Source organism: Lineus longissimus, chromosome 18 (genome assembly GCF_910592395.1).
Source record: "Lineus longissimus chromosome 18, tnLinLong1.2, whole genome shotgun sequence".
Lineage (NCBI taxonomy): Eukaryota > Metazoa > Nemertea > Pilidiophora > Heteronemertea > Lineidae > Lineus > Lineus longissimus.
This window is the reverse complement of record NC_088325.1, coordinates 1,439,245-1,462,007: the sequence shown is the minus strand read 5'-3', so window position 1 is coordinate 1,462,007 and position 22,763 is coordinate 1,439,245. Positions and strand designations below refer to the sequence as shown.

The window sequence follows — 22,763 nt, the reverse complement described above, 5'->3', positions numbered from 1 at the left end:
GGCACAATGTCGGGCAGTGGCACAATGTCGGGCAGTGGCACAATGTCGGGCAGTGGCACAGTGTCGGGCAGTGGCACAATGTCGGGCAGTGGCACGTCAGGCAGTGGCACAGTGTCGGGCAGTGGCACAGTGTCGGGCAGTGGCACAGTGTCGGGCAGTGGCACAATGTCGGGCAGCGGCACAGTGTCGGGCAGTGGCACAATGTCGGGCAGTGGCACAACGTCGGGCAGTGGCACAATGTCGGGCAGTGGCACGTCAGGCAGTGGCACAGTGTCGGGCAGTGGCACAGTGTCGGGCAGTGGCACAGTGTCGGGCAGTGGCACAGTGTCGGGCAGTGGCACAGTGTCGGGCAGTGGCACAGTGTCGGGCAGTGGCACAGTGTCGGGCAGTGGCACAGTGTCGGGCAGTGGCACAGTGTCGGGCAGTGGCACAGTGTCGGGCAGTGGCACAGTGTCGGGCAGTCGCACAGTGTCGGGCAGTGGCACAGTGTCGGGCAGTGGCACAGTGTCGGGCAGTGGCACAGTGTCGGGCAGTGGCAGTGTCGGGCAGCGGCACAGTGTCGGGCAGCGGCACAGTGTCGGGCAGCGGCACAGTGTCGGGCAGTGGCACAACGTCGGGCAGTGGCACAGCGTCAGGCAGTGGCACAGCGTCGGGCAGTGGCACAGTGTCGGGCAGTGGCACAGTGTCGGGCAGTGGTACAGTATCGGGCAGTGGCACAGTGTCGGGCAGTGGCACAGTGTCGGGCAGTCGCACAGTGTCGGGCAGTCGCACAGTGTCGGGCAGTGGCACAGTGTCGGGCAGTGGCACAGTGTCAGGCAGTGGCACAGTGTCAGGCAGTGGCACAACGTCAGGCAGTGGCACTGTGTTAGGGATTGACCATAGGCACTACCATTTTTGCTGGAACTTGACATCATAAATCATTCAGAGCACATTCAAAACAAAATGAATGCCAATATCAAGGGTGCAGTGCATTTTTAAAAGCCATCTGTGAGTTTTCCACGGCGTGTACATCTGATTACAAATCACGTCTGCTACTAAAAAGATCAATTGATTTTCCAGACCAGAGTGCATATTCTCCCTGCTGTTTGCTCAGAGATCTTGTGTACCGAAACAAACTTTTAAACGCAGCTATACTTCTGGCAGTGTCCTCACATGCATACAATGTAATTGTGAGTTTTCTAAGACGAATGTCTGAACACAGATCACGTCTGCTACTGCAGTGATCAAGTATTTTCAAGACCGTAGTCTGCATTCTGTCTGCTATTCTGCAAAATTCCTAACCTACTTGATTCACCAAGCAGCGGCATCTGTTTGAATATAAATTAGACTCGGGATGATCGAGTGCCTTTTGAGATTATCCCGTTCACTATTGAAATGATCATCTCGTATAACAGGAGCATTCCATAGTCGTACTCTTAGCTGGTGTGTGTTTCTAGAACACGGTGTGCAGACAGGCCACAGAGTCTTGTCAGTAACGGGTCAAAACATTGGGAAAGGGTACAGGCAGAAGCGGGAGAGAGAAATCCAAAGAGGTCTCGAAGAGACCGAAAGGTAGAATAATAAATAAATAAATATAGAATTTGTAAAGCGCCTTTCCAGGTCACCCTGCTCAAAGCCCTACCTCCTCTATTTTTTGAAGTGAAGATTGAACAAGTGTGTTTTAAGAAGGGATTTGAATTGGGTGAGGGTCTCAGCAGCTGTAATTGCGTTGGGGAGTCGATTCCAGAGATAAGGGGCAGCCACGGAGAAACTGCGATCCCGTACTTTGATTTTGAGCGAGGTACAAGGAGACACTTTGAACAGGATGACCTGGTAAGGCCCCCTGTACATTGTGAAGTGCATTGATCTACAGGGGGTGAATTTGTGAAGTGATAAAAGTCTGGAGTTTCTTGACATTCTGTCCCTAACACCTACGGGACCTCTGCAGATTCTTTCTCCCCTTTCTACCTCAGCGCTTCATGGACATTTTACAATCTTTTAACCCCTTATAGGCCCTTGAAATGTTCAACAGGTGACATGACTGTGCTTGGAACCATGAAGATGCAGCCTCTCAAGACCAGCCGCAGTCCAATAGGTTACCATGCAAGAAACAGCAGTGATACGCATGACCGACTACGTTCAAACACAAAGAAGTACAGTACAGTGGAAGAGACTTAGCCTCATGCTCAAGAGGTCGTGGGTTCGACTCCTGGCCGAGCCAATGCTTGGTTCCCCTACTGGTGAGTTCAAGTGAGCACCTACTGGTTGCTCCTTGGACCCCTGATTGGTTTCTGAGGAGACCGGGGTATAATACGGTATCCCAAAAGCGCTTTGAACACATCCGGACTCTCATGCGTTCGTGTCACCACTATCGGGATCCAAAAGAGTGAGTGATTTAGCGATCTCAAAACATTCCAGGTCAAGATATTTGAACAGGGAAACATGGAAAAGTGCAACTGAGTATCATCATCATCAATACTGTACTATCCAGCCACCTGCCTCCAATCTTGTATTCACCCTCCATGTTTACAAGGAGAGGTTGTCGCCCACACAAGCTGTCATGAAAGACACGGCCTCTCAATGATCGATCGACAATCACGGAAAATACCGCAGAGCACCGGAGTGTCATCAGCAGTCACGTCTGCTGGCGTTCTTGATTGGTTTTGACGTCTGCTGTTGATGGAGTCACACTATCTGAGGACGACTCTACCCAGGTTTGATTTTGATATTTTTAACGGATGACGAAGGGATGGTGCGCTGTCTCATAACTAGGTGGTGTTCGAAAATAATGGGTTTTTAAAAATCATCAGCCGATTATATTAGAGTGGAAATTCTCTTAGCAGACACTCCCATAGTAGGACAACCTCTCTAGTAGGGACAGCAGTTTTGGTCCCAAATCATTGTTTCTATTCAATTTGACCTCTCTAATCAGGACATCCCTCTTATAAGGACAGCTTTTGTCAGTCACAAGGGTGTCCTTAATAGAGAGGTTCTCTTGGACTTCATCCACCTTCTATGACAAAATGAACAGTATTTAATAATATTAGTCCATACAGCTGAAATTTTCCACAATGGGATATTCACACAATAATATCCAGCAGATGCAAGCTGAACAAATTCTACATCATATCATTTGATCCGGCCGCTACGGACTTAACCCTCTTTGGCCCATAGTCGCCACTCAGCAACTACAGTGGAACCTCCCTAAGCGGACACCTCTACATGACTGCAATGCTGAAATTTACGTCCAGTAGTTAGTACGTAGTTACGCATTGGGAAGTTTCAAATTCAATTACAACTTTCAAATATTTAAGAAACGGCATACAATGTACACGTACATGTATTGTAGGCCTTTAACCAGTCAGGAGCAGATGAAATGTCAGGCCTAGAGGTATTTAGCATTCCTGGATCAAGCTGAACAATAGATGCAACTGGGCCACAAAAGCCAGTTATCGGGATGGAGACACATTCTTTAGAAGCTGTTACATTCATTCTGTCTCTACAGAGCCCCGCGACTAAGAATTTTTGTCACAGCAACCCATGATATGCGACGTCATAAGTATCTCATTGACAGTGGCCATTGCAGATGCCTGAAAGAATAGAGCTTGGCAACAACCTGGGATATAACATGTATAACCTGAGTGATGACACATTTAGCCCGCAGACATACCATCTTTGTATCACTCAAGTGACAATTATCTCAGGTTGCTGCAATAAATATCTCATCGCGGGTGCTTGGCACTGACATTTCCTTCAGCTAGGGATTTGTTCAGCTCGTACGCAGTGACAGAACATAGAGATGCAGCCATTTTCCCCAGGGTCTACTGCCAGACAGATTTAAATGCCAGTTGCTGAGGGAATCCAGTACCCTTTGAAGCAGGGGATCGTCTGAAATCAACTTGATGAGGAGGCAGCAGAGTGCAACTGCAAGGATCCATAGAATTTTCACCAATTTAGACTGCATGGACGTAGCTAGCCGGGGGGAGGGGGGGCGGGGCACCAAGACGAATTTTTGGCCGGAAATTTTCAAAAAGTGTCATTTTGGCCCCCCCAGATCGCCTTATACCCCCCCCCCCCCCCCAAGACTAAGCAACCCTGACATGTTTGCACCCAACAACTCCTGTTATCCAAGTCTGGCTTGAACCCTAAGGCTCAAAACATCTTCACGAATCCCTACAAAAACATCCCCAGCCATCAGAAATTAGAAGCTGACAAAATGCTCTGATATGTGGACAAAACCGCTCTCCGAGACAACCTGTTCAAAATATCATACGTCAAATTCCCATGTTGCCATAGCCACCATCACTGCAATGATGGATATAGGAGTATTTATTTTCCACCCCGGTGCACGGGTTCTCGTAACGGGCTATGCCAAATACCGGTATTGGATTGTGGGTACACCCAGGATAAGACTAGCATGGTTAGCGTATTGTATATAGCCATATCAGGACCTCTCCTCTTATTAAAATATTTGTGCCAGATATGAAGCTGATAAAATCAAAGCATAGTTGATCTTTATTGCAACAGCAGCAGCTGCCAACTGCCTAGCGATTTTTTCAGATGCAACCAAAAATATTACCTCACTGCAATAAAACTTGCTTGTCCATGAAGTATGACTTCCAGGCGGGTTTAAGCAGTACAACACTTTACTTGTGTACGGATAATCCCAAACGCTCGATTCTGCCATAGCAATTATTCTGATAGTCTCACAATATTTTATCGTCCCGTCGGTACTACCAGGGAGCTATCCATTTCATTTATCGACTGATGGAGGACCATTATCTATTCTACATGTAATCAGTTAGCATGCCAAATGCTATTACGACTTTATTGCCATTAGCATTGCAGTGGCGAGCTAGCAGCTATGAAAATAATTTCAGAGGAGCGCTACCCTTGGACTGGACAGCGTAAAAAAATCAAGGTGATCGCTGAATCTCACCGTTATCTTATAGCGTGCCACCAAGTCGGCTTAGGCAACCGCTACGTCAGGGGAACCTTAAGGGCTCTGTTATGGGGTTCCACCAAGTGTACAATGTAAGCAGCAGTCACTAACACTCTTAGGAAGAAAGGTTTTTGAGATGACTAGACAACTTCATCGGAGCCACTTGCTATACATGCTTCCCAAAATTGGTGGCTTGCATTGGAACTAACTTTTTCCCCCTTGTCCGTCATTAAAGGCATTCAAGTGTGTTGGTCAACCATGACTATCTCCTTTGTCCCTCCACCATAAGGCCTAGTTTCCCCTTATGACATCACTATTTCGGACACTCAGCGCCCCATTTCCGGAAAGGTGTATACAGTTCATTTCGTGATAGACCTTATGATTTCAATGTATTTATGCTGCTCATGGGTTACTCAGAAGACCTGAGGGGGTCAACCGGTGACGTTGATAAAAACTTCATCTAAGGTAAATCATAAGCCTAGGATCGATTGATCACAAAATGAACAGTTTATCAAAGGTTTTCAGCTTCTCAAAAACCATAACAGGTAAAAGGTTTTTTGGTAAAATGAATGACCCCAAATGGTTATGAAATTGATATTTTGAAAAATCTCTCCGGGTCAATATTTCTGTTGGGGTAAAACTAAAAAGAGGAAAAAAACCTTTATTTCTCAGAGTCAGAGTGTACCATTTGGTACCAGTGTCACAGTGTCACAGCTATAAAGAAGGCAGTACAACAGAATTTACTGGTCAGATTGAGAGGCAATTATCCCAGTGTGGCCAACGGGCAAGGAGGCTCATAAATATTGCAGAGTTACTGGTCTGGCAAAGTCAGCTGGGATTGAAGTAATGAAGAGACACCAAATCTGTCTGAAAAACACTATATTTTTTACGAAAAACTCTTATTTTTTTACATCAGGGAGGGCAGTAGCTACCTCGGCCCCTGCTAAAAATGGCCCTGCCGAATATTTTCACCTCTCATGATTTTCATAACTTCAAAAAGAATCCTCTGATCTGAATGCTTTGATTTTGGAAAAACAGGCAAACGCTCTCCTCTCAGCTATTTCCTTTCTTTGTCCACCACAAGTTCTATGCTGGCAGAATCCCTGACAGCCATAGAAAAGTTTGAGTATTTTCTAACAGAAAACAGACCTTAAACATGAGGCTTGCACCAGTGGAAGTGATTTCTCAGAAAAATTACATTGTCAATTTCAACTTTCACGTTTGAAATCAGAGTCATACAACTGATGAACCCAAATTCAGCCTCTCATCTCCAACATTTCAGTTGCATCCTTTACCCTCTAGACTAAAAGCATTCTAAATATTCTATTTAATTGTCTAACATACCCATAACAATAAAGGCATGCAATTGTATTTTAAAACTGCTATGGGGATTTTAAATTCGCCATCACAGGGCAGTCCATACCCTCATCAAGCTCAGTGAAATTTGCTATGCAGCCCAGTCATTGCGGTTCATAAACCAACCCAATAGTGAAAATTTATCGATATGTGGCAACCTGTTTGCCTTCGTTCTGTACAAGCTGATGCTAGCTCTTGTCGGGACTTGAGATATCATGCTAGGATATGCTATGGTGACGTATAGCATGAAAACATCAATAGTAGAACCATACACTAGTGCATCAGGACATCACGTACACAGTTTGAATTTTAGCACTGGCAATGAGCGAAGCTTTCGCTAATACAGTGAAACCTCCCTTAGTGGACACCTCTCTATTAAAGACAACCTCTATTAAAGACACTAGTTTTGGTCCCAAATTGGTTGTTTCCATTCAATTTGACCTCTCTAATCAGGACAGCACCTGTCAGCCCCGTTAATGAAGAGTTTCTAGCTTTACATGTATGTGTAATGAATGACTCAGTAGGCCACAGAACCACAGCTGGTCTCATGTAGTTATCAACGTAGGCATTATTGAGAGGAGGAAGTTATGACACAAAAACCTATACAAGAAACAACTACAATAGAACCTCTCTATTAAGGACACCCATGGGACTGACAAGAGCTGTCCTTACTAGAGAGGTGTCCTGATTAGAGAGGTCAAATTGAATGGAAACAACCAATTTGGGACCAAAACCAGTGTCCTTTATAGAGTGGTTGTCCTTAATAGAGAGGTGTCCGCTAAGGGAGGTTCCGCTGTACTTGTAACAGAAACGTTAATGCTGACTGATGACTCTCGTCACAAACTATGGGCTGGCTGAGTGGCTTAGTGGACATATCAATGACAAAACTGTCATCTCTGAGTCTGAGGTCCTGGGTTTGATTCCTGGTCCATCCCGGTACACTTAAATGACTCATGTGTGAGAAAGTGTCACTCTCTGTGACTGAGAGGGTAGGTTTCCTCCGGGGTCTCCAGTTTCCTCCTACTTACATTACAATCGTCTTACAGTGTTTATAGAGCCAATAATGTCCTAGTTAACACTTGAATCAATATATTTTTACCTGTGTTGCCGTAATCTGATATCTCAAGGTTCAAGTGCAACAAGACTTTCAAAGTAAGTGGGTTATTTGTTTCTTTCCCATTCCTCCAATCCATATTTTATGTATGTATGTATATACCATATTTAAATTTAAGCGCCCTTTTCAGATTAAATCCGTACAAATGCGCTTTTACAATATTTATAACAAAATTATAATCGAAAAAGATGGGTCTTGAGCATCGTTTGAAATGATGCAAGGCTCTTTGCCTGCCGGACCTCAAAAGGGAGCCCATTCCACAAAACAGCTGTGGAGAATGAGAAGCAGCGCTCCCCATATTTGCTCCGGGCCCTTGGAAGTACTAGTCTATTGTCATCAGCCGACTGAAGGTCTCTTCCTGGCCTATAGATATTAAATGCCACTGCCAGTGCCAGGGGGTGAAATACGTAGGCAAGGTAAATTTCCAGGTCAAAACCACAAAAAGTTCTGTCTTTTGGGTTTTTGAGTTGGACATGTCCCCCCACCCCTCTTCTGGAGAAAACACGGCAGACATGGTATACATGTTATTGTTAGTAGGCCTACATACTATTATAGATTCATGCACTTGATTGGGAACAACCTTTACATAGTGTTGACTGTCATAATGTCACGATGCATTTCAGCTGTGGCGGTTTTACATTACTGTAACGTGATGTGACGTCTTCGTAAACCTTGTCCCCAATCAAGTGCATCGATCTATAGACTTTAGGGTATACAAATGTTACAACCAACTCCGGGTGTTTCAGCTAGATAGATATAGAAGTAGAAGTCTGAAAATGTGATAAATATCGCGGCGAGCAACATCACATGGCAATAAAGGCAGGCGAAAGAGGCAAGGTTACGTTGAAAACATCTATAATCCTTCTTAAAGATTGAGCTCAGTGTCTGATGATCATCTTGACCATCAAGCCTTGGATCCACTCCGGCTCCGCCGACCCAGAGTCCATTACACCAATGAGGGCAGGTAACGGACCGATTAACTCTGAAGGTTCAGAATGAGTGATGATGAAATCTAAAGCCAAAAGAAGTTAAGGTTTTGATGATGGTGATGATGATGATGACAAGATTGAAGATGACATTTTTTTATTTGATTTTGGAAGGACACTCACCTTATTCGCAATTTCATCATATGGGAAGGTATAAATGTACTCTGTTCCGGCCAAAACAGTGCCATTATATACCTGATCAAACTTAGCATTGACTGCAATCTGTGGTAACGAAACTGGATTTGTTGAACTTGCTCCGCGTTCGCCATATTTTCTAGGATCACTCAACACTCGTGAGCGATCAGCGCAGCCTCCCAAATCCACTGCTAGCATCAACAACAACAGAATATCTCCCAATTTACTCATCTTAAAAGTATCTTACTACAATAATGTTACTTTTGGTGGACATCCATCACAACATATTTGTGTTTGTCCGAGGAAATTTATTAGTTTTGCCACGACATCAATCAAAAATCGGAAAAATCGTCTACAACCAAAACGCAATTTCGCTAAAGTTACGATGTCCACCAATTTTGTAGGGGAAATCAAACATGGCCGTTCGTCGGTGAAAATGACGTCACGGCGTGGAATTCCGTTCATTATCATGTCAGTATCTATTTTAAGATCATACTCACGTGTTGTTGTTTACGTTTTGGACTTCTTTTTTCGATAGCCGTACAGATTTTTCTCATTGATTTAACGTTTGAATGGCCTTTTTTAAAAGTTTTTAAAAATCGAGGTCAGCAGGGTCAGAGTCACTCAATCAATTGTTTTGACTCGGGCAGGGTCAAAAGAAAGAGTTGTTGGCGCCGATTATGTCAGTAATATGGCGTATTTCTGCCCCACCCGTGAGATTTGCTCTCGTCACGTCATGAGCACATTTAACTGCCAGTGAACCGTGTTCAATATGTACCGGCTACCGCTATCTCCATCATCACCGACGAATCCCCATTTTTGGCATCAATATATTGAGGCCAAACTGGGGATTGAGACCCGCTTCAAATGGCACAGATTCTAGGCTCATAAAAACGCCAAAGATCCCTCTGCACATGAAAACTAAGACCCGGGCGTCAAAGTAAATAGTATTTGGAACGGGCTGGACACATTAATGAACATGGAAACGGCCTGCGTCTTAAGAACTACATTTTTCTGGAGGGGGGGACAAAACGGACCCCGTCCGCACTGTGTAGTGTCACCTTACTCGCGCGCCGCGCTTGTAACCGAAAACGTTGTTTTTCACGCTTCGACAGTGGCGCCTCTATCGGGAAAACCTGGAAAGTGAGTGTTCAAAAGTCATAACCCTAATCCAGAGGAACATGACACCAGGTGGCGCGCACTCCTTGGGACACATTTTACTGGTAATTTAGCCCCTGCAGGTCTGTGACACCGTATGGTGTCGCCCCCTATTATCAGATTCTGTTGCGCAAAGACGACCACCAGTGCAGAGCGGGATGGGAAATAACGACTGCTCCCCGCGATAGCTGGTGGCCTGCTTTCGTTCGCATTTGGAGACAAATTGTTCGGTTTTCCTCGCAATGTTTGTGGTGGCACGCATAATTATGCGACGTTAGGCCAATATTCCTATAAAGTAAGTAATTGAACGATCAACTCGTATTTCAGAGCACGTTTAAACCGCCGATCTGTGGGGTTATTCCTCATAATATCTTTGTTTGGTGTGTCTGTCTGGACCAACCGGTTTCTGGGTCATGATGATGTTTACATTACAGCATACATGTTACATGTGTTACAGTGCATACTTTGCATGTGCACTGCATCGAGAGCTGTGACCTTCCAGTATTTAGAACTTTACAATCGAATAAGCTAGACAGTAGGCTAAAACTCTGGAGCTGAGGCAGTTCATAATCATATGCCACAAACTGGAATTTTTAGCTTTTTTATGGGACATTCTTTAGCTGGCCATTTTGAGTTGTTTACGTCTTCGTGACTAGACTAGAACCTCTCTATTTAGGACACCCCGGGGACTGACAAGTGAGGTGTCCTGATTAGAGAGGTCAAATTGAATGGAACCAATTTTTGACCGAAACTAGTGTCCTTAAATAGAGAGGTATCTGCTAAGGGAGGTTCTACGAGAACCTCTTTGTTAAATTTCAAAGTTTCGATATCTAGTAGCCTATGGAGAATTGAAGACAAATATGTCATAAATCTGGTGGCTCTTAGCTCTAGTTCAATTTCCTTCTTTGTCAATTTCAGCCTCAACATCCAGATCCAACAAGTGCAATTGTTTGGCTGTGTGCCTTTCAACATGTCATCAATTCACACCCCTCCATCAGCGTCGCGTAGCCTCGAAGCGGACGTTCACTCCGTAACGTCGTCGTCTCTCGCATCCCGTGCCGACAGCGCCATCCATAGTATGTATTCCGAAACGCAAAGCAGCGTCGACTCCACGACAGACACCCTGTACAAAAGTAAACTGGACATGTCCGGGATGTACTTAGACGCTGGGTCCATTGATTCAGAAAAGGAATCGGGACTCCTGTACGGCGAGCAACCCACTGTCGATTCAACGATTCCCCAACACCATCTATCGACGAGGGATAATCACGATAAACCCGACACATCGAGTGACATGGTGATCGAACTCCAAAACAAATCGACGGACGACGACGATGACGAATTTGAAGAGGGAAACCAATCGGACGGCAACGAGAATCCAAACGGCGCAGAAAAGGAAAACGGACAGTTTTACGTATCGTCAGAAAGTTCCAATTATTCGTATTATTGTTTAGTCTGCGGGGACAAGGGTTCTGGGTATCACTACTCCGTGTATTCTTGTGAGGGGTGCAAAGGTTTTTTCAAGCGTACGGTCCAGAAGAATCTGACCTACGTCTGTAAGGAGAAGAAGGAGTGCGTCATTAATAAAATGACGAGGAATAACTGCCAGTATTGCCGATTCATGAAGTGCTTAGAAGTCGGCATGAAACGAGAAGGTAAGGTATATTTTATTCGCGCGAAATCGGCTTTTTAGCGATCCCGGTCCAAGAAACTGTTGTCCTAAGACAAAAGATGGCACTGGTAGTCGCACTCGTGGCAGTGTACGTGCAAAAGCTTGAAAAAGGGCCGCCAGAGCAGTGTTCCCCACAGCAAATTTCTTTGGCCAGGTGCTGTCAAGCATTTTTGATTGAACTTTGAATTCAATAGGCCTTTTCAAAGAAGATGAATCAGCCAAAACAAATCAAATGCGCACACTCAGAACATGTCGGAAGGCCTAAGCCGACTTCGGACAATGCCTAGAGACACGGTGACCCTTTGTTCTGGGTAAAATGTGTGACTGGTCAGCACCCAAACAAACTTCTTCAAAAAGGTCGCTGCAATTCTGTCCAGGTTGGCAGCAAAATCTGTCCGGGTGCTCCAACAGAGAAACTATCGCGTTGATATTTGCGTGATGAAATGAAAATGCACTTTTATTTACTTAGGCTCACTTACTTTGGCTCATTTCAAGTTTTAAACAAGCCAAAATAAACGAGTTTAGAGATGAAACGTTCCATGGTGCACCATGCAAAACTCAAAAGGAACCAAATTGAATGGGACTTAAAGTTAGATGGTGAATAATGTTACATTTTGTGCCATAAACATATTGACCAAATCCTGCAATGAATATCACAAGTAAAGTTGATTTCATATCAAGTTTAAAATGCTTATTTCAATATTTGGCTCGTTTAATTTGGCTTGTTTCATTTGGTTGTGTCAATATTTTTTTACATACCATGTCCCAATGCAGAACCAGACCATCTCTGGGGTTTGTTTTTGCTGCACAGATCAAGATGAAGGGCAATCGATAACCAACTTCAGACAACATGCCTGTACTTGAACTCACTTCGGGGTTTTTACGAGTGCAATGATGTCAGATGTTGACACAAGTTTGACTGAGTTCTGTTGTAATTTGCATACTGTACGTACTCAATGTACATTTAAAAAATTTAGATATGAAAGTTAAAGTTTGGATTTGTAGTCTGATACCGTGCATAAATATGTTGAGAGGTCATCTGAGTTAGGCTCTATTGGGTTAACATGTCTGTTCTATTGCATCAATGTACCACTCCTCATATTCTTTGGACCCAATGTCTAACTGTCTAACATTCTTCAGACCCAATGTCTAACCATCTAACATATTCTTTGGGCCCAATGTCTAACTGTCTAACATCAATTTTGGACCCAATGTCTAACTGTCTAACATATTCTTTGGGTCCAATGTCTAACTGTCTAACATCCATTTTGGACCCAATGTCTAACTGTCTAACATATTCTTTGGGTCCAATGTCTAACTGTCTAACATCCATTTTGGACCCAATGTCTAACTGTCTAACATTCTTCAGACCCAATGTCTAACTGTCTAACATATTCTTTGGGCCCAATGTCTAACTGTCTAACATCAATTTTGGACCCAATGTCTAACTGTCTAACATATTCTTTGGGTCCAATGTCTAACTGTCTAACATCCATTTTGGACCAAATGTCTAACCATCTAACATATTCTTTGGACCCAATGTCTAACTGTCTAACATCCATTTTGGACCCAATGTCTGACTGTCTAACATTCTTCAGACCCAATGTCTAACATTCATTTTGGACCCAATGTCTAACTGTCTAACATATTCTTTGCACCCAATGTCTAACTGTCTAACATCCATTTTGGACCCAACGTCTAACTGTCTAACATATTCTTTGGGCCCAATGTCTAACTGTCTAACATATTCTTTGGGCCCAATGTCTAACATTCATTTTGGACCCAACGTCTAACTGTCTAGCATATTCTGTTTTCACAGCTGTGCGCGAAGATCGAACCCCTGGTGGCAAACATAAGCATAAGAGAATTCGATTGGACGATGGCACACTGGTACCGTGCTTCATCTTGGACCCAGTGCAAGACAGCATCGATGAAAAGCTGCTCAAAGAGTTGACAGAGTTAAAACCTGACCTGATACCCGAGGTTGAAGGTAAGTTGGGCACGAACGATCGATTTTAGCTCAGCTGACGAAAGGTCATGCTCAAGCTCAAGTGGCATGTTTTGTCATTATTTGTCCAAGAGACTTTTTAAACTTAGGATGTATGCATGATAAAGGCAGGAAGGTAATATGGTGGGAGACCTATGTACCTGGTACATTCCATGTTGTGTACATTGACCCTGTATTTCAGCTGAGCGCCGGGCCCTTGGGCCTCTTGCTTGTTTCTGCGACCGGTGATTATCATCATTGCCACCATTTGTGACAAAAAGATCTCTCATCTGCGGGTAAAATTGTTCAACGTTTGGTTTGATATTTGTCAAAGGTTGCTGCGACCACATACTCCTGTTGCGGACACCAGCGATGACCACCGCAGACAAGGATTTTGTCACATGATCACAGCTCCTTTGATATCAGGGCTATTTAACGTACAGGGTGTATGAATGAGTTATGGTAGAAGCATTTCTCGGCATTTTTGCTGAATGTTGTGACGGAATAGAATAACAAATCTTGCACAATACAGTGACAATTTCATGTTTATCTTCCTGATAAAGTTCTTTAGTGAATCATCCCCGGATTATGACATTTCTTGATGACTCACTATTTCTTATTGTATAGGTGGCGCCTCCGATCTTGATAACATGACCATCAACGACCTTATGCAGTATGGCTATGAAGAACTACGGCTAATTATCATGTGGGCGAAGAAGGTGCCAGGTAAGGACCCCCGCTTGCAAGGTGTTCGTCTCGTAGATTGTTGTCGTCGACGGACCTCTGCTGACGCTGATGCAAAACAAGTTTTTTCTCTTGTGAATAAGGCTTATTTTGACAGATATTGTTCAGTACTTAAGCTGAGAGGGTAGAGTTGGAGTGTCACGTGGTATTACTTCATATTCAAAATGAACTTGTCTTGTAGGATTTACTGTCTCAGGATTGGCGAGTAAAAAGTGCTCATCAGAAACCAGGAATTTTCTATCCGGCCTAAAGTCAACATGAACAGTAGAACCTCTCTATTAAGGACACCCTTGGGACTGACAAATGCTGTCCTTTATAGAGAGGTGTCCTGATTAGGGAGGTCAAATTGAAGGGAAACAACCATTTTGGGACCAAAACTAGTGCCCTTGATAGAGAGGTGTCCTTAATAGAGAGGTGTCCTTAATAGAGAGGTGTCCTTAATAGAGAGGTGTCCTGATTAGAGAGGTCAAAATGAATAGAGACAATCAATTTGGGACCAGAACAAGTGTCCTTGTTAATTAATGAGGGTGTCTGTATAAGAGAGGTGCCCGCTATTATGGGAGGTTCCACTGTATAACATAAGTGAAATATTCTGTTCCAGGTTTTCCACAGCTGGCACTTGAAGATCAGATGGCCTTGCTAAAGAGCTCCTTCATGGAGCTTAATGTATTGCGTTTGGCATATAGGTAAGTTACCATGGTAACAAGAAACTTACCGGTCGTTATGGCAACGGGGTCAGTAGGAGTTGTTGACAGTGCTGCCTGGGTCTCTTTCCTGTCCTTGGATTTAAATCCGTCAGACTTACCAGCATTTTTTGTTTGTTTTGCGCAGAAGCTTATTTTGTTGTTGATACCATTTTAAAAGTCAAGTTTTCAGTTTCGTGGACTTAGATCTTTGTCAAGCCAGCAAAAACCCAATGACATGCAAAAGCAGGGCTTTCCAGCTACTGTAAGCAGGTTCTTGAGGCTGCTGCAGGGGGCACCAGAAAACCGACAGGCTGCCCCTGGGGCCGACAAGCAGTCTGTTTCAAAAAAAAAATTCAAAATTTGTTTTTCTTCACCATTTTTCTTTTGGTTTTTGACTCCCAAATCACATTTTAACCACCGAACATGAAAAGGCCTATTACAGCCTCAAATTCTTCCTTATAATGCATACAATCGAATCCCAAAAAGTGAGTTAGCCGGAGGTCCCCACACATTCTTCGAGGCTTTATCTCTTCATCAGAGACCATCAGCGTAGGCCCCGCTCTGAGGAGAAGTTGGAAAGACCTGTACAAGGTATTGACTGCAGTGGCCGATCTGCCGTTGACACTGTAAAATAGCTCAATTGGCACACACGATTTGTCAAAAGCAGGATGGTCGTGTTAAAGTTCAGCCAATTATGTTCACCAGCTGCATGGAAAGGTTTCAAGTCCGGCTGTATTATGGAGGTGTTATCTTATTCTTGTGTGACATTTTGAATTACGTAATAGTAACTCTTCTGTCTGCATTGGGTGCTTATGTATGTTGCTAAGCGGTGTATCTCGAATTGCAATTAGTGGGAATCTTTACCGTTTTATTGTATGAAGATTTTACAGAATTCTTTACTAAAAAATAATCGGTAGCAGACGTTGTTTGCGACTGTCTGCCTGTGATATGCAGGAACAGAGAAAAAAATTCAACGTTTGAATTTGCCAACACCGGAAACGAAAATCGATTGGATAGCTATTTTTGTTGTTGTATTGTGGGGAAGTCGTTACCAGGGTTATCCAACATGTACTGCAAGCAGTTTGTTTATGCCAAGGAAAGCCAGGGGGGGGTCTACGTGTAGGACCCGAGCCTCCACCCCCCAGTCAGATACCTAAGAGGCCGTTTACACATTAAAATTTCCTCTAGAAAGGGGTCATGAAAATATAGTGTAATCTCACTTAGCAGACACCTCTCTATTAAGGACAACCTCTCTATTAAGGATGCTAGTTTTGGTCCCAAATTGGTTGTTTCCATTCAACTTGACCTCTCTAATCAGGACACCTCCTACTAAGGACAGCATTTGTCAGTGTGGTCCCGAAGGTGTCCATAATAGAGAGGTTCTACTCTACATTTTTGATGGTGGTGAAAACGTTGAAATTGGCTGCAAAACCAGTAGTGTGAACTTCAATTTTAAGGTGCAAAGATTTCAACTAATATATTGAACCCTGAAATATCTGTTGCTAATACAGAATAACCCGGAAACCCCTCAATATAGAGTGTTGTTTTTCTTTTGAACAGGTCTCTGGATACACCCGACCAGGTCCGCTTCTGCGAGTTCATTTCGATGTCGTCCGAAGATTGCGTGAAGATTGGCTGGGGCTTCGACCTCATCAACGCCACCTTGGATTTCGTCAACAGGCTGAAGGATGTCATCGTGGATAGGACTGAATTTTGTGTGATCAACGCACTGGTTTTAACTTATCCAGGTAGGTTCCTTCATCTTCTTCAGCAGACGCTTCAAACTTCCAGTGTAGAGAGTATTCCTCCTCCAAGGCGGAATGAGCAGGTTCGCATGCCACTACAATTAGGCACCAATTGGGTTTATTGGTCATCATAGAGTCTATGATGGGATTCGGGTGTAAAACATGATTTGTGATTATCACAATCATGGGCCATCAATCATTCTATGATGGAAACTTTTCCCTGTGCAGTGTCTAAAAATGGCTGAAATAAAATTTGGCCTGAATGCACTTAAAGGTCAAATGCTGAGCTATTTATCCTGTATTTGTGGTGAATTTTCATAATATGCTATCTTAAAAAACATAATAAACCGAAAGGAATTTAAAAAATAGTGATTTTGCCGAAGCAAATTCACGCTGAGACTGGGCGGTTTATTTGAATTTCTTTATTCCATGCGATGTTTATGCAAATAAATTTACTACATTTGACATCTAAAGGTAACAAAAGGTTATCATGATGTACTTTGATTAAGATTAGGCCTATCTTTGGCATTTAACCTTTAAACGCTTTTAAAACTATGAATTTAACTAAATTTGTTTTCGTTTGATTACAGATGCACCTGGTGTAAAAGACAAAGGAAGCGTCACGGCTTTACAAACAAAAATCCTCAACTGTCTCCGCCGATACACAATCAACACATACCCGACAGAGCCGAGACGTTATGGGAAGTTGTTGCTACGGTTACCGGCTCTCCGAACGGTCAGCGCCAAAGCCGCCGAGAAATTCCTCAGCATGACTGTGTCCGGTACGGTGAAAATGACGAACCTCGTTAAGGAGATGATGCTTTGAACGCCACCTATTGGTGTAGTGTATATTCGGCAGTTTTCAAATGGGCGATTTTGACTTGGGAGGTCGATGGTGATGTCACAATTGCATCGGTTTGTGGTGCTGGTAGGTGTGGTTGGTCTATGTGTCAATACCTATGAAAGGAGGTGCAAATTTTCGTACCTGGGACGAGGTGGTTGGAACGAATGCTCAGTAGGCTGCTGGGCAAATGTAAGGGTCGGTTCGAATTGACCAACCACGAGACAGTTTGTAACTCGAAGTGGATGCTGAGATTTTCTCTGTTTTGCCGGGGAGGTGACCATCTTTGCCTGCGAGGGAAAACAATTCCATTTGCCCATTGGCTAAACTCATCACAGTTAGCTCAAATAACATTTTGGGAATTGTGGCAATTTCAGCCTTGGGGCCAATTTCCTCCCCCCGCCCCACCCACTTTACTTTGTGGTATGCCAAATATGATGAGTAATTGCTTGTCAAAAAAGTGTCAAATTAGAAGAAAATGGAATTCATATTGTGTTGGTGGGAGGTTTTATTGGAATGATTTCAACATTTTAAAGAAAATGTTCGTCTGAACTGGCCGCTTCTTGAGCAATTTAGCTAGACTCACGAATGACACATTGAGTTGAGGGAGACTTTAGTTGGCAGTGAACGACAACAGGTGGCGCTGAGGCCAGATTGAGTTGTACAGACCGCCACCCTGTGATGACATAATGAACTAGAGTGTATAATATAATAAACACTTAACGGTGGCCATAGGAATCCCTATCCAAGATGGTGGATTAATCCATTTTTAAGATTGTGCTTTATATTTTTTATCACAAGGATTTTTTCAATGTATGCGATACATGATAACAAGGATGGGCTGAATTTGCCGGCAAAAGTCGTCTGTGGACTTTGATGTTGAAGTCGCGATAAGAGTTACAAATAGTTGCTATTTAAGGTGTTATATTGTAAATACTTATATAAAAATATTGAATATGTATCATTGTATCCAGGTGAGGATAGATGTTAGCAAGGTGGAGATTTGGCACCACATTCCCCTCGGGTTTGCCTCGATTCGAGGTAGTATTTCCTCGAAATATCATCCTATTTCCGAGCTAATTTGCAGAAAATGCTAAAATTTCACGTCAAAGTCACATTCAGATGGCTCGAAAATACTTCCATCTTATAATGATCCAATAAAAATTCCGTAGCAAAAGTGTTTGGAGAACTGTGATGTCATTTCCACGAAATCCAACCTCGAACTGAGGCATGCCCTCGGTAAATGTGGTGCTGCCCTCGGTACATGTGATGCCAACTTTCCAGGGTGATGAGGACACTTCTTATAATTATACCAATTTCATATAGACTCAATCATGGTTATCCATCTTGTTCATGGGTGTAAAATCATAAAAACATTTTCCTTCAGAATTTGGCCGCTAAGTCACAATCATGTTTTGTCCGTTCTGTTAGTATTCAAATATCGTCCTTCATGAATTTGCCGCAATCATGAATATCAGTAGTTTGCCGCTATTGACCAATATTTTAGCTCCACCCGGTTTTGGTGAGACAATCAATACCGACAGTGAGGTATCAATTTCTATTCTAAAACATCTCAAATTAAACAACGAATAATGTGGTTTTAAATGCTTTTTGACTGCTTCCACATTTTGCAGCAACCCAAGCGGTAATGGTTGCCTAGCCCAAACCGCTGAATTCAAAACAAGGCTTCATTGGTGTGTCGTGCATTTACACTGTAGAATGGTTCATTCTAAACCCAGTTGTTTTAGAATAGTCCATTAAAGTTTATTATTAGGGGTACTGGTAGGCTTTGGTTGCACAATGCTTTTTGAAGCACCCTGTATCCCAGAGACTTCATTTATAAATTGAAAATGCATTATGCTTTTAATATATAGTCTGCTGTCTTATCTAGCTTATTTGAACTTGTGGAAAATTTGAGACCGTCAAAAAAAAAATTCCATTATTTTTTTCTTGAATTACTGGTACCAATAAAATCACAAAAAATTTCGCCTCGGTGCTTTTGGAGATGAGGTTCATCCAAGCACCAACTTGATAAAATAGTCTCGCTTTGCGTGTGTGTGTGCGGTTGGTCAGTGATTGCCTGAGGTCAGAGGTCAAACGATAGTTTGTGTTCAAACGTCTCGAGTCGAGGTGAGTCCGCCGTCCTGTTTTGATATGAAGTCGTGATAGATTGTCCGATGTTTAAAAAAAAGTATCCTGGTTTACTTATCAATTGACTTGTTCAAACCAGTTAATATATTTGTGTTTCGTTGTGTTACAGTGCTGAAAAAGTCATGTCATGTTAATTTTTTCACTGTGGGTGACGTGCATAGCATGTCATGTGCAGATGATGTACATGTCATGTGCAGATGATGTACATGTACAGTGCATGTCATGTGCAGATGATGTACATGTACAGTGCATGTCATGTGCAGATGATGTACATGTACAGTGCATGTCATGTGCAGATGATGTACATGTACAGTGCATGTCATGTGCAGATGATGTACATGTACAGTGCATGTCATGTGCAGATGATGTACATGCACAGAGCATGTCATGTGCAGATGATGTACATGTACAGAGCATGTCATGTGCAGATGATGTACATGCACAGTGCATGTCATGTGCAGATGATGTACATGCACAGAGCATGCCATGTGCAGATGATGTACATGCACAGAGCATGCCATGTGCAGATGATGTACATGTACAGAGCACGTCATACCCTTCTAAAATATTTATTCATCAGCTTTTGGTGGCAACCTCTCTAAATACGCCAAACACACTCGGGGAAATTCAATTTTATTGATTGATAGTGTGTAGGTATTTGGCTCCTGAAAATCCGCAAATAGAAAAATTGGCACGGAGTTTTTCTTTACAAAACACGAAATTCGTCCATGAAAAAAAAGGAATTTGGTGTTTTGCACATTTTGAGGTGTCTTTTGGGTTTTGAGCATTTTTTCATAGAATTTGCAAAAAAAACAAAAAGGATTTGCAAAAAATGGATTTTTGGGGCCTCGTGTAGGTATTTATTTCAAAGATGTTATGAAGTTATGAAAAGATTGTAATTCATCTATTCAGAATGAATGTGGAATTTTTATAAAAACATGCTGATTTATTAGGGTTGTACGCTGATCCTAAAGTCTCTAACTTGAAAGGAGCAGACCTTAGGAATGACGCCTAGTGTAGATAAAACCGCATGATGTATAAGGCTTGCAAGATAAAAGGTGTTAAATTCCTTTGACCGGTGAAGTTGTCAAGATTGTTGAATTACGAATGAAAAGTAACTAGGCATCTCTTCAAGACAATAATGGCGACTGCCTGATTAAATTCTCGGAACTTTTGCCCACATTTCTGCCGTCTGTGTCTTCTAAATATAGCAGAATGCTCAGTGGGCTATTGGCGTAACTACGACGGCTGCTGCGGGGCCGGTGGTCTCTGCGGTAATCATGGTTAAGTCAAGTGATTAAATCGAGTAATGAAATCAAGTTCAAGGTGTATGTGTATGTGTATGTCCTTATGATATTATTAAGTCAAAATCCTTGTTAAAGGCATATGCCGTTCGTTAAAAATTTGAAATTTGTATTTGAATTTGAAAATTTCCAAATGCTTTCAACTGGTTTGAAATGGCAGGGTATAGCGCTGCATGTGCACTCCTTGGGCCTTGGTTTCTGAAGAAAGGTTTCTAGATAAGCCGTGGGAGTACATGTATAGTTAAGCGCTTTGATACAGGTTACACAACACTCTAAGATTAATAACTGACATTTCATTTCTTTGTTTTAATATGCTTTTTAGACAAGACGTGCCACCAAAGGTGTCAGGCTTACTCTAGATGCTTACATGCTTGTTGTCCATCATCCTAAGATTCAGTTTTTTTCATATCGACAGGCGGAGTACAGTAGAACCTCTCTATTAAGGACACCCTCGGGACTGACAAATTAAGGACGCCCTCTGGACTGACAAGTGCTGTCCTTAGAGAGGTGTCCTGATTAGAGAGGTCAAATTGAATGGAAACAATTTGGGACTAAAACTAGTGTCCTTAATAGAGAGGTTGTCCTGAACTGAGAGGTATCTGCTAAGGGAGGTTCCACTGTACATGTATATTGAAAACCACTGGTCCAAGGATGGATGTCCTGTAGAGCGCTGAGAGATTGTTTATATTCGAGTATCAGCTGCATGTATTTATGTTGAATAAAATACACTGTTGCTATTTTTATGTGACCGTGAAGAGATTCCCATTGGCTGTGTTAACGTGAATTTTGGTTCCACACGCGCGCATCGGGAAAATTATATTCTTTGCTCAGTGTCGAACCAGCCCAATCGCAACAAAATGCTCAATAATCATACCTGTACTTGGTATACAAGCACTGACCCTCAATGTATTGACATTGCTCAGCGTCCACACAATGCACATCAGTATGGACTTAGGATACAAAGGCAATACCGCTGGAAGCTCAGTGGTATACCAGATGCATCTGGCTAATGTGCATTTCGTAAGGGATAATTTAGGTATGTATGCCTCTGGGGAGGTCCGGAAAATCAGAAAAATGTGCGCACGTACTTAAAGGAACCCTATAGGCTGCAGCTTGGTATGCTAGAGAATGTTACAATAAGATGCCCATAGGGGTCTCTTCCATCTCATAGTATGTCGAAACTATTCACGCTGTAACAGGAATGTATTTAGTTCTGAATCAAACTTGACTCAGTGCCCTGACTGTCAGGGCACAGGGTCAAGTAGACTGTGCATATAAGTCACCAGAAGATGGCCAATTCAAACCCTGCTCCTGCCCATAGTTGCCCTTTAAAGAAACAGTACTTGTGCAACAGATTCTCATGTAAGAATAGCCTGCAAGAAATAGTTCATGGTCAAGTAAGAATAGCAATACTGGTTTCGCATAAAATAAGGCATTTGTGATACTGAATACTGTATCCTATCTCTGAGGGGTTCGTTTCATAGCCATCCTCATCGAAAATGATAAGATGTTGAAAAAATGTGTCTGTTATTATTGTGATATGCGCTGTGAGCATTGTGAGCAGCATGGCTAGGAAATCGACAGTCCCTTGGAGATGAGTTCACAGTAATAGGGTCGAATTTGTTGTTGTTGTCTTCAACCTAATAAAAATGTATATCTTATAAATAAATTTGTTTTATGTATTTCTTGCCCTGGAAAAGACACTCGGGTACAAGGGACCACAGCTTTTAGTCTCATAAACAGACCCTCGAATTGAAGAGACAGGAATTTCAGAACCTCAGAAACCACGCTGGTTCATCCAAGATACAAGTCTGGGTTCTCCAAGAATTGCCCCCTGACCCTTCTGCATGGTAGCAGGCAGTGTTAACCACCAGGCTTCGCGCCTCCTCAGAACCAACTTGAGTTGAATAGTTGTGACTGTCTCCACTGCAACCAGGTACTCACTCCATTGCAACTGCAGCAA

The 22,763-nt window shown here is 42.8% G+C and overlaps 2 protein-coding genes across 12 annotated transcripts in view; one reads left to right on the top strand and one right to left on the bottom strand.

Moving 5' to 3' along the window:
* The window catches only part of LOC135502027 (SID1 transmembrane family member 1-like), a 47,999-nt gene extending 39,113 nt beyond the window's left edge, over positions 1–8,886 (bottom strand). For all 11 annotated transcript variants that reach the window (XM_064794470.1, XM_064794464.1, XM_064794468.1 and 8 more), the window contains exon 1: positions 8,501–8,886. In XM_064794470.1, the coding sequence (XP_064650540.1) occupies positions 8,501–8,743 (243 nt within the window). In that variant the 5' untranslated portion in view covers positions 8,744–8,886. The remainder of the gene's footprint in view (positions 1–8,500) is intronic.
* A 950-nt stretch (positions 8,887–9,836) lies between these two features.
* LOC135502189 (retinoic acid receptor RXR-alpha-B-like) lies at positions 9,837–22,463 on the top strand. The gene is made up of 7 exons (XM_064794815.1): positions 9,837–9,965; positions 10,589–11,325; positions 13,162–13,332; positions 13,957–14,055; positions 14,675–14,759; positions 16,320–16,507; positions 17,095–22,463. Exons 2-7 carry the CDS (start codon positions 10,641–10,643, stop codon positions 17,328–17,330), a joined length of 1,464 nt encoding a protein of 487 aa, XP_064650885.1. The 5' UTR covers positions 9,837–9,965; positions 10,589–10,640; the 3' UTR covers positions 17,331–22,463.
* The last annotated feature ends 300 nt before the right edge of the window (positions 22,464–22,763 follow it).